The sequence below is a fragment of the Sorex fumeus genome, unplaced genomic scaffold (genome assembly GCF_029834395.1).
Source record: "Sorex fumeus unplaced genomic scaffold, SorFum_2.1 ptg000008l, whole genome shotgun sequence".
Taxonomy (NCBI): domain Eukaryota; kingdom Metazoa; phylum Chordata; class Mammalia; order Eulipotyphla; family Soricidae; genus Sorex; species Sorex fumeus.
Window position 1 is genome coordinate 74,015,967 of NW_026606065.1, and position 12,844 is coordinate 74,028,810.

At 39.8% G+C, this 12,844-nt stretch overlaps 1 protein-coding gene across 1 annotated transcript in view; it reads right to left on the minus strand.

The window, feature by feature from the left end:
• The window catches only part of SUGT1 (SGT1 homolog, MIS12 kinetochore complex assembly cochaperone), a 41,769-nt gene that overhangs the window by 8,266 nt on the left and 20,659 nt on the right, over positions 1-12,844 (minus strand). The window contains exons 10-12 of the mRNA XM_056109767.1: positions 12,132-12,239; positions 6,444-6,537; positions 817-998 (exon numbers count right to left, since the gene is read on the minus strand). Coding sequence (XP_055965742.1) covers positions 817-998; positions 6,444-6,537; positions 12,132-12,239 — 384 coding nt within the window. The remainder of the gene's footprint in view (positions 1-816; positions 999-6,443; positions 6,538-12,131; positions 12,240-12,844) is intronic.

Consider the following 12,844-nt stretch of genomic DNA (forward strand, 5'->3'; position numbering starts at 1 on the left):
AAAGCCAGGTGTGACCCCCCCCAAAACACATACCAGTGAATAATTAACATATACCTTCAACCTGCTCTATTTAAGTTTCCCTTACATTCTGCATCTCTGTAGTCCGAAAAAGCACCTGCTTTGCCTGTAGCCTACCCTAGCCTAATCAATCTCTGGCACCACACGGTGATGGCTGTGTCCCCCAGGTAACCCCCCCTCCCTACCCAAGGACCACGAGGGCTGAGCCCTAAGCACAGAGCCAGTACCATGGGCTATGGCCCCTAGTCCCCAAAAATAAGTCACATTTTTATCTCTAACAATGAGACTGTGTAATTCTAGAAAGCAAACAATGGAAGTCTTTCCCCCTACTCTGACATTTGCATAATTCTCTATTATCCACTGTAATCTTGGTATTTCTGAGATCTTACAAGCTCCAGCTCAATCATAAAAAACAAACAAACAGAAAAACAAACAAAAAAACCCATTCATTTGTAACATATGACTTGTCTCTTGGACCAGAGATAGTACACAAGAGTTTGAGCCCCAGCACAGTATAAGGTCCCCTGAGCATAGCCAGGGCACTCGTAAGCATAGAACTAGGAATATCACCCAAGCACCACTGGGGAAGCCCTAAAGCCCCCAAAATAAAAATAAACTACCTATTTCTTTTCTCAAGTTTCCACTTACTCTACACTGAAGAAGAAATTTTAAGACAAAACCCTATTGCAAAAGGTCTCCCAACTACTGTGTGATATTTTTTGTTATTAATTTACCAAATCTTTTTTATTTCTGAAATTTACTATCACAGTATTTAGTTTTAAAGTTTAATGTTCTTACAAATGATTTGTTCATGGCACGTTTCACTTCATCAGAACCATCTGAATAGATTTGCTGAAATAATTTGTTTAGAGCGGCGTCCCCCTCCAATTTCTCATTTTTTTCTTCTTCTTTAATCTCACCAACCAATTTATCCCAATTTCTTGTATAATGAGATGATGATGGATACTGGTTCTTTACATCTATGGAGTGAAAGAGAGAGAAGTGATTAATCAAGCTGTGTCAAGATTATGCACACACTATAGTCATATTGTGTAAGAACATCTTAGCAAATAATTCAGATCACTGAATTTTATATTTACAATAAATGTCTTTCTGGTATATACATCAGTAATTTGATTTTTACTTCAAAAACTGAATCAGTCTGCATAATGTAAAATCTGGGAATGTCCTCAGAGCAAAATAACTCAAAGTATAAACCTTTGGTACATTATACAAAATTGTATTAAAAACAGATTATCATTTTAATAAAAGGGAAAACTGAATCAAAACACAAAAAGTAACTTTAATTTATGGGAAAGTTGCAAACATAGTCTAATCAATTCTAAAAACTGAAGGGTATTTAAAAAAGATACTTCCTCAAATTTTTCTCTTATAAATTCTAGGTTTATCTATTTATTTTTGGATTCTGCACCACACCTAGTGGTACTCAGAGTTCTCTTCAAGCTTTGCTCAGGGATCATTCCTGGCGGGGTTTGGAGGATCACCTGGGGATGAATCCAGGTTGGCTGTGTTCAAGACAAAACCCCTACCCATTGTACTAGCTCTTCAGCCCCATAAACTCAAGGTTTTATATAACATATTTAAAACATTTTTTTCTGGGAGGGCTGGAGCAATAGCACAGCGGGTAGGGCGCTTGCCTTGCACGCGGCCCACCAGGGTTCGATTCCCAGCATCCCATATGGTCCCATGAGCACCACCAGGGATAATTACTGAGTGCAGAGCCAGGAGTAACCCCTGTGCATCGCCAGGTATGACCCCCCCCAAAAAATTTTTTTTCCTGAAGTACTTATGTATCTTAAAGATAAAATAAATTTGTAACTACTTATGCCATGATTGTAAATCAAAACTTCATTCACTCCTACACTAAAAATCGACTAGGGCAGAAAGAAAGGACAGGTTAGGTCAGCCATTCTGATTCCTGGCACCACAGATGGTCCCCTGAAGGGGACCTGAGCACAGAGCCTATGAGAAATGCTAGTTGTAGCCTAAAGTCAAAGGAAAAAAGAAAAAAATATATAATAAAAAAGCCAATTACTCCGAACAGAAATTGCAGGGCAAGAGACAGCTAAGAAGGGCTGAGTGATACTCTTGCATGTGAGCTGCCTGGGTTCAATCACCAACATCACACAGTTCCTATAGCACAGTCAGGAGCAGTCCCAGAGTACCACAAGAACTATCCCCCCAAAACAAAACAAAAAAGGCACTTGGAGGAAAAAAAAAAGTCTGAATATTCAAACATTCCACATGTCATGATCTAGAGTTCAATACCCATGTCACACTGAAATAGAAAACAGTGTCTGAAGGTCCCACTGGGGGCAACTAGAGCACTGATCAGAAAGATCACAGCTGACTGAAAACGCCTAAGCACAGTCAAGGCTGCCCCAAAGACCAAGGAAATCAAAATCGTATTCATACACTAATAATTAAAAAGGAGCTGAGAGGAAACAAACAAACAAATAAATAAAAGGGCCGGAGAAATAAAATAGGAGTTAAGGCTCTTGTCTTGCATGTGGCTAATCCTGGTTCAGTCCCTGGCACTAGAGATGGTCTCTCAAGCGCTATGAGGAGTGACCCCAAAACCGAGCCAGCTGCAGCCCAGAAACCTAGATAACAACAAAAATAACCTAAAAGCTGTAACAGCAATTCACTTTCCAAAGGAAATATAATACAAGGTGCAAATATGAACCGCATTTAAAAAAAAAAATTTGAACAGCCATTTATTAAAGGCAAACAGGTGAAATGCAGTTTAATAATAGATTTTACTTCGGGGTGGGGTAAGGAGTGAATGGGTCAAAAGGCTTAGAGTGCACACTTTCCAAGAAGGAGCCCCAGGCTTGAGCTTAGCGCCGCATAGTCCCCTGAGCACTATCAGGTATGGCCCCAAGAAATAAATAAAAAATTATTTCACCGAATATATCCAGTGAACACATGTCAACCTAGCAATATCAATTATGTTTCAATGTTCATCAAGTGCATGTGGCAAGCAGCTACTATGTTAGGCAGTGTTAACTCAAAGAGTTTAATGAAATACAATTCAAATGTTCTCCGTTAAGGCAATCAGATTCTAAATACCCCTCTTCCATTATTGCCTCTCTATAAGCCTACAGCTGAGAAACTACTTATTTTGCTTTGACCCTTTCTCTTCACCATAAATTAAAACTTTCTCCCATCCATGCCCGCCCTCTCCCCAAGCCTCCTAAACGAGCAAACAAAAAATGCCACACTCCATACAGCTTTATGCAGGGCACCATACTGCTTTCCAAATTCCTTCTATCCAACCTCGGCCAGCAACAAGCACTTTCTCTTGTTTTCTCTAGTAGCCAAAGGAGGGGGGCGGAATGGGAAAGAACTAAAGACAGGACAGCAGACAGTGTGGTGGTCAGGGCACACACAGCCTAGCATATGCCTCCCAGGTTGGGTTCCTGGTACAAGCATCCCAAGCATCACCAAGCGTGGACCTGCAGGCTCCCAGAAGCGCCGGGGAGGGTATTCCCAGCACCACAGGGCCCAAGTTGTATCACCTCCTTGGGGTGTTGCACTGAAGTGACAGCTCTGTCGGCAGAGAATTCCAAGTGGACTCACCCGCCCCCGCCCGGGGCCTCCTGAGCACCGCTTGAGAGCCTCTCCCAGCAACGCTAAAAAACTGCATGCTACGGTAAATGAAGAACCTAGGAAATATGGGTTTAATTAATCCTGATGCTGACTCCCCAGAAGGATGAGGATACAGATTCTCATCTCCAATTTACAGATAAGAGAAGTGGCCCAGAGAGTTTAAGCTACTTGCCCTTATCTGCAAGTTTCCAGCTTGCAGTACAAAGGAATCTGACACGCATAATAACTAAAGCAGAAGAGGAACAGCATGTTTAATATCCACGGCACCGAGTTTTAAAAGTTTGACACTACCACACTAAATAATGTTCATCCCAGAAAACTAGTACCTGCAGATGACAGAACTACTTAAAGATGGGCAGCTTCACTGTTTCTCACTGTTAAGACTAACCACAGACACTCATGGCAGCAGACTTTCTACCGAAAATACAACAGTACAGTATCCACATGGAGTTAACAGAAGAATAAGAACAACTCCTAAGAAATCTGGATTTAGTTCCATACAATAAAAACCGCAGAATTACCTTGAGCAAGCTATTTTAACCTATCTGAGCCTATAAAACAGAAAAAATACAGAGCTATTATATAGTGCTATTATGATAGCACTGTATTATATAGCACTGTTGTTAGAATTGTCATAATACATTTAAAGTGTATTTTTTTTAATTCTGTGGTGTGTGTATACCTAGCCCCAAATTTCTGTGAGTTAGCCCCCCAATACCACATAACATCTTTGCTATCCCTGTCAAGGATGACGGGAATATGTAACAGCTTTAAAATCAACTCAAATATTTCTTTTTTCTTTTTTTTTAAATATTTTATTTCTTTATTGAATCACTGTGGGAAAAGTTACAGAGCTTTCGGGTTTAGGTCTCAGTCATGTAAGTGTCAAACACATTTCCCTTTACCAATACTTATTTTTAACCGTGAACCCCAATAGAACCCCACCTCCCACCCCTCCCAATTCCTGTGAGGCAGATGCAACTCAAATATTTCAATCAATAAAACTACCTATTACTTTAAGTTTCCTAGTTTTTCTAATAAGAAACTATATAACAGTTATGCTATCATATAAACAAGTTGGGTGAAGGGCACAAGAGAACTCCTATTTCCAAATTCTTAGAGAATCTAAAATTATTTCAAAATAAGAAACAAGAATGAATAATCTGCTGACCAATTTTCAGAGTTTACTAAAAAACTCACAAGATTTCATAAATTTTTTGTTACCAAAAAAAGCAATGCAATAAAAACAGCCAAAACATAGTATCTCATTTCAGTGATGGGAACATTAACTGCAGTAAGACAGAACTCTTGGGGCTGGAGTGATAGCACAGCAGGTAGGGCATTTGCCTTTTACGCGGCCAACCTGAGTTTGATTCCCAGCATCCCATATGGTCCCCCTGAGCACCGCCAGGAGTAATTCCTGAGTGCATGAGCCAGGAGTAACCCTTGTGTATCACCGGGTATGACCCAAAAAGAAGAAGAAAAAAAAAACCCTCTCTTCATTCACAAATGAGGTCCTTGCTATAAAAGTCTTACGCTGCAGTTCTAAAACTGCTCAGCAGATTAATATGGCAAAATAAAATTTACAGTGATTCAATAAAATAAGTAGATAAATAAAATGACCTGCCTTAGGGCTAAAGTGGTAGTACAGTGGGTACAGCACTTGCCTTGCAAGTGGCGACCAGGTTCAAGGTTCAGCACCACAGATGGCCCCACTGAACTCCTCCAAGAGTGATCCCGAGCACAGAGACAAGTGTAAACCCTGACCACTGACCAAAAACCAAACAAAAAAAATCAACTGCCTAAACCAAAGAGATAGTACTGGGGTTAAGGTTCCTGCCTTCCAAGCAGCTGAATTCAGCTGGGCCTCTAGCACCAAACACGGTGCCCAGCAGTGACATCCCTCTGCTCACCCCTTACCAAGGTCAGGTGTGACCAAGCAATCTGCCTATTTCATATACTAGAATTGGCCCCAAGGAAGTGGTACGTCCCCTAAACGGTTAAACGATCAATCCGATTTTCTACTCCATTTTTGCTAGGTTCTCATTATCTATTTGTGTCCACTTCTAAATAAACAACCTAGCTAGAAATTTTACTCTGTGAAGCTCTGAAATTCCAGAAAATTACAGATGACATTATCAGTAAGAAAAACAAAAGACAGGAGAGAGAAGGGAACGAAACGAGTCAGTCAGAACCTGCAGCAAACCCTAAAAGGAGCAGTTAAGACCAACACACAAAAACTGTTCAACAAATGCCAAAAACCTACAAAGCAAGAATAAATCCTAAATATGGGGTTTTTATTGCCATTCATTTCTATTCCTTTTTTTTTTCTTCTGAGGAGTATAGTGGGGGTTTGGGCCACATCCAGCAGTGCTCAGGAAACACTTCTGGTGGGGCTTGGGGGACCAGCTGGGGTACTGGGAATCGAACTTGGATCAGCTGTGTGCAAGACAAGCACCTTACCTGCTGTACTTTCTCTCCAGCCCCTCATTCCTATTCTGAAGAGTTTAAATGGCCAGGGGTAAGGCTCAGTGGTGAAGCACATGCCTCCTATTTGTGAGGTTGTGAGGCCAGGGTTCCTTCCCCAGCAAAACACACACACACACACACACACACACACACCAAGTTAGAAATGTTATAAGGCTATTTTGTGTTCATCACAAACTTACTATAGTCATCGTCTGATCATCTCCTGGGAACATAAATAATGAAAGCAGATGCTCTGTTCTGTTTAATTTTAAATACATAAAAACAACATGAAATTTAAAACTCATCAATGCCAGGAAACAAACCTGCTGTGAACTGTTTTGGCTTAGGCACATCATCTCCTTGCCCCTCTAGCTTTTCCCATCTCACAGCCTCTGGCTTTTTCATTTTAATTTCAATCTAGAGGAAACACCAAACAAAATCCATTATTCAATGTAAAATACATAGTGACAATTTGCAAGTTTTCTGTAAGCCAAAATTCTATCAGAATTAAGTGTCCCTAAAGACAGTTTCCTTAATTGGACAAGATTAAATATGAAGAGCTTTGGAACATTTATACTTAAACGCTATCATTCAAAGCATATATATACCAGTGTTTTCCCAACCACCGCTTGGGCACTAAAACAATTTAAGAGGGTGGTAGTAACCTCTGGGGCAACTGGGTTACTTTCTGTTAATTTACTAAAGAGGGCAGGTTTCTAGCGGGGTCACTCAGTGAATTTTGGGGTAAAGAAAAGCAAGGTTTGGACCACACCCAGTGGTGCTCAAGGACTATTCCTAGCTCTGTGCTCAGGAGCTGATTGTACTGTTTTCGGGCCACACTGGGTGGTGCGCAGGGCTTACTCCTGGCTCTACTTAAGGATCACTCATGTTGTACCTGGGAGACCATATACAGAGACAGGGATTTAACTGCCTTAACCCCTCTTCTACCTCCTGGCATCAAAAAAAATTCCATGAAATTTATATGCCTAAATTCTGCCCTAACTAGAATGTATACATTAGGGGCAAGTGGCACTTGCAATGCGGCCGACCCGGGTTCAATTCCCGGCACCCAATATGGTCCCCGGAGCACCATCACCATCGGGAGTGATCCCTGAGGGCAGAGTCAGAAGTAAGCTTTGAGCACAGCTGAGTGTAATGCCTAAAATACAAAACACCTCGAAATAAGAACAAATGTTTTTTTAGAACCTCTAGTATTTTCCAAAGTAAGCTACTGACAGTTTTATAAATTAAAACAGTATTTTCTCAAACACAGTAAGTGACAATACTCTGGTTAAGTCATCACTATTCAAAAACAGTTATTAAAGGAAGAGAGATATCCTGGAACTGACAATGACAGCATTAGAAAAAGGTTATTAATAACACCCCGATACTGTTATGTGCTCCTTTAATTCTAACTCATTTGGAAAAGAAAACCTAACAAGCCATGTGTATATACACTGTTCTTGATTAACATCAGACACAGGCACCCTGTGTGCATACCTCATGTCCCAATGCTGAAGCGGCTATAAAGACCTGCCTGTTTCACCTGAAGAGCAGCACCGTGGCATGGCACATACATCTCCTGGAAACCACTAAACCCTGAAGAACTGTGAAATACACACACAGAGGCCTTTTCATAAGCCAAAGTCCAAGTTCTTGGAAACAGCCTATTTCATCTGAATCACTCTAACCTGAACTTGAAATTACACTTAATATATTCATTAAAATAGCTGCAAATAAGCCATTCATAGCAGCTTATTTTCTGAAAGGGAAAGGCTAATTAATTTTCTATGCATTCCTTTTGCCTATTTCACTTTCAACGCTTGTGCAAATTTTTAAAAGAGAAGTTTTAAAGTTTTAATTCTGGCCAGTCTTTTCTAGAATAAACACCAGTCCAATTTCAGATAATTTCACTGCAACCAATAATGCTATTCTATTATTTCAAGCAAAAAATAATTCAGAGACCAAGGTTAAACTTTGGCAGATCACTTAAATGCTGCTCAGAAGCATGAGGAAAGGCTTTCAATGAACTGCAATAGTCTACAGTGGTATTCACAGGTTACTAAGAAGATTCTGTACTGTGCTATAAGTCTGCAATATCTTTCTATATGACACCATCTCATAGTTTATTATCACAGTTCTGTTTTTCTACAATGAGAGGAATTAAAAATTTAAAGATAAGCCACGGGAGCAAGCTATCCAGGCAACACCTTGCTAATTAGTGGGTAAGTTACAGATCCACTTACAGGTACAGGCTGACAGTGAAGAGATCTTTTCCCAAGACTTGAAAGTTAACAATAGTTCAATGAATTCTGTTAGTTATTTAAAAGGGAAAAAACGATTCACTATCAGGTTCCAGGAAATGGCTCAATGGATTAGAACACTTGCCTGACAAGCACAACCAAGGCTTTTAGTTCAAGCCCTGGTGCTGTTCTCAGGAACTGCAATGGCCCTGAAGTACAGAATGGTTCAATGGCTCAGAAGATGCCCAAAGGGCAGGAGTGAGGCCATGAGCTTAATCTGAGATGGTACACGACACCAAGCTGGTACTGAGCACCCAAAAGTATGATATCTCCAAACAAAAACAAAAACAAAACAAAACAAAACAAAACACAGGGGAATGGGTGGTCTAGAAGTAAGAAATAAAGTTTCTTTACTGGGGGGAGGGTATCTGTCACAGGAACAGGCTGGAAAAGCAGGAACACTATTAATGGGAAAGACTATCCAATATAGTTTTGTATTTTGTGGGAGCTCCTAAATCCTCGTCATTAGGTGACCATTAATATTTCATGTTTTGGATTTTTTGAATCATAACCAACACTGCTAGGGAGATACTCCAGGCTCCAAGCTCAGGGGCTGCTTGCTTGCAGAGATCTGTAACAGACCATGAGGTGCTGGGGAACCAACCCAGACTCCCTGCACACCAAGCATACACTTCAACCTGCTGAGCTATTTCTCCAACCCAAGACTTTATTTATAAAGGAAATATACATTTTACTAAGTTCAGGAATAATTTAGATGAGCCCTGTGCTCAAGCTGAAGGTGATGGCATGCCAATGGTATTGTTTTGTTTCTAACGTGCATTCCTTAATGGCTCCAGCCAACAATCCTCACACACTTTCCTCTAAGGAAACTTCTTTGGATCATTTTTAGTGAATTATTCATAATAAGCAATACAAAATAAATTATTTAGGACCGGCTTTGGGGGCCAGCTCAGGTGGTAGTGGGAAATTTGAAATAATGGTGGTGGGAAGGTATAATGGGGGTGGGAATGGTGTTGGAGTATTGAATGTAATCAATTATTGTGAACAACTTTACAAAGATTAAAAAATAAAGTGCATTCTTTGTTTTCCTCAGCAATTCCTTTATAATCATTTTCCTTTCTTGCTTCCCTCCTATCTCAAGAATGGGGGTGGGGACCGAGGGACTTGATAGTAAGTACAGGGGTTAAGACACTTACTATCTGGGGTTGGTTATTTGCAGCCAATCCCAGTCCAGCTCAATGCTGGACACCACATGGTTAGCCAAAGCAATGCCAGGAGCAACCCCCCATCATAGATCCCTGAGTAGTCGAGCATCAGAGGATCACAGGTACTGGCCAGATCCTCTGGTCCTGCCCCAGTGTTGGGGAAACTGGGAAAATCTTTCTTCTTACCCCTTAACCACCTTTTTAGATCTGTCTCAGTTTCAATCAAGCTAAGTTCAAGTGAATACTTTGTGAAATATATGTTATCAATGATTATGCGAAAGGGAGAAAAAAGAAGACATCTTTTTTCATTTGATTTCTCATTTACTTAAGGGTCCTACTCTAATTTTTGTTACAAATTATATTTCACTTGCATTAATAAGACTTAAGCAATGATCACATACAAAGTTACAACACTGATTTAATCGAAGGTGGAAAACATGGAATTCTCAAAAGCAAAAAACCCTTTCAAGCCCTCTGTTTTACCTCCAATTTTAAGCAGGTTATTCAGAGCAAAAACCATCCTTCACTTAATTTATGAAAGTATTCCTGCTTAATATGTATCAAAAGCAACTTATTTTTCTGCTTCCTCCTCATGTAACTCTCAGATTTTATTTTCATTATTTTAGCACTGTCTCCCCCTACTGTATGAAAAGGATTAAAAACTTTCAGATATAATCAAGTAAAATTTTTTCTCATAAAATACAGCTTAAAAGTTGGTTGTCTAACATACATGTATTTCTTTGGGTTAGGACAAGAAAAAAAGCATCCTTCTTCTGAACACATCCTTTGAAGATAAATTCTTTAACCCAAAATTAGAAAAATCAAAAAAGCACTCACTTTATTGAAATCAAAGTATTTCCCCCGAGGCTGGCTTAACAAATTAGAAATTTGGGGAAAGCATTTTTTCAGTCTGCAAGTCTCAGTTTCTTTTCAAAAGTAAAACTAAGTATATAAGTATGTTCTCAGCCAACTATATTGGAGCTAACATCAAATTCAAATTATTCACTGAACAATTACTGATCATCCATTGTGTGTGACGTAGAGTGTTTCCCAATTTAGCAAGTGGATTCTACTTATACTAAAACTTGTTTTTAACTAGGTAAGAACACTTTTATCTGGCAACCCTATGTTTAAGTACAAAGACACAAACATGACACGCTTCTTGATCTCAAAAAAACTAAAAGTAGGACTGGAAATAAAGTACAGGGATTAACGCCCCCCCCCCCCCCCCCTGTTTTTTTGCTTGGGATAGATCTGTGTTTGATCCCCAGCGCTGCACATGGTCTCCTGAACACTGTTGGGAGTGACCCCTGCACCACTGAGTGTGGCCCCACTTCAAAGGACTAAAACCAAAGGAAATTAAAATGTGCATATTGACCACTGTGCAAGAAAGAAAAGTACTATGTGATATGTAAAGGCGGAAAGGGGGTATCAGGAACCAAGGGGCACTGGGAAATGATAATTAACCAGTATTCACAAGATTTAAAGGAAAACAAACAATTAGGGATGAAAGTACATAGGTAGACCCTAAATTCTAGGCCTATGAATTTATCACACATTATTCCTAGTTTTGGGGCTTCACTCGGAAAGCTGAGAGTGGGGGTATGCAGTAGTGAGCATCAAACCTAGGGTCCCCATGCGTAAAGTATGCATTCCAAACTTGTGAGTCATCTCCCAATCCACAGCACTATTCTTAGTTAAGTATCAGGGATGGCTCAGTAATACAAACCATTTACAATCTATTCACACAGATCAGTTCATGTTCATTACTTCCAGAGTATATACACTAACAAATTCTTGACAGACATGTGAACAAAATGCAAAACATAATTTTCTGATCTGGTTCCCTCCCAAATCTACCTATACTTCTTTGCCTTATCACTCAATCAACAATTCCACATTAAATAAATTCTACATTACCTCAATGAAAGAGGAAACTGTTTTCAAAAGTTATCATCATGAGCCAGGGAGATAGGCTCAAAGGGCTGTCATGCATGCTTCACAGTCAGGAAGCCTGGGTTTGATTCCTGGCACTGCATGACTCCCCACGTACTGCCCGGTGCCACCACAGATCACCTACCTCTACAGTTCTGGAAGCAGCCCTGAGCACCACCAGGTATATCCCAAAAACACCAGTGAAAGAAGTTATCATGTTTATTTGTTCCCTCAAATCAAAAGAACCCGTGCTCAAAAGGTTACTTGTTTAGAACCACATGGGTAAAGTGAGCAATATTCCTAAATTCTGAAAATATTACTGAGGGTTAGAGATAGTATTAGGGTTGAGGTGCTGCCTTGCATACAGCCAACCCCAGGTCAATCCCCCAGCACTAAAAAGGATCCCTGAGCACTGGCAGGAGTGATCCCTGAGCACAGAGCAATGAGTAAGCCCTGAAAGTCCTGAGCACCACTATGTATGGTTCAAAACACCCCTCCCCAGATATATGTGTAACAGATATGCATATATAACAGATATATATAACAGATAACAGATAACAGATATAAGGGATATACGTATATATCACTGACAACCCAAATACCTTACCTTTGTTGAAAGTACTCTAAATGTGCTGTGTTCTGGAACTATAGAATGAAGCAACATGAGTTTCAAATTGTAATCCTCTCCAGAAGGAAGTTTCACCAAGGCAGACAACTAGTGAACACACAAACACACACACACAAAAAAATCAGCAGCACATTTTATAAATTTATATGAGGAAATACTCAAAGCTAAAAATAACTATGGAACGTCAATATTGCTGCAAATTACTTAAAACAGTTCATATGATGCATGTAAGAATGTTAAAATAATCCTTTTTCATTTAAAAGCCTTCATATACACTCTTATACATAACGGCAGAAAATAGTATGTTTCAGAATATATATTTAAGGTCTAAATCACTGGTCTTTAACTATCGGTTCATGGACCAGTGCCAGTCCATGGGCATAAAAAGGATAAAAACCACTGGTTTATTGCCTTGGTTGTAAACTGTGACTTGTACGTGAGTAGGCAGTACAAGTGTTGGTCTGTAGATAGAAAATGTTGAGGAATGTTGGTCTAATCTCAAGGTAACTCAATGTAAAAGAGCAAAAGACACCGTCTACAGTGAAAAATATTCATATGCAAAACATCTAGTTCTGCCAATACTCTTAAAAATCTTTCATAACATTTTCTGAGACCAGAGAGATAGTACAGCAAGTAGGGCGTTTCCATTGCAAATGGCTGACCCAGGTTCAATTCCTGGCATCCCATATGGC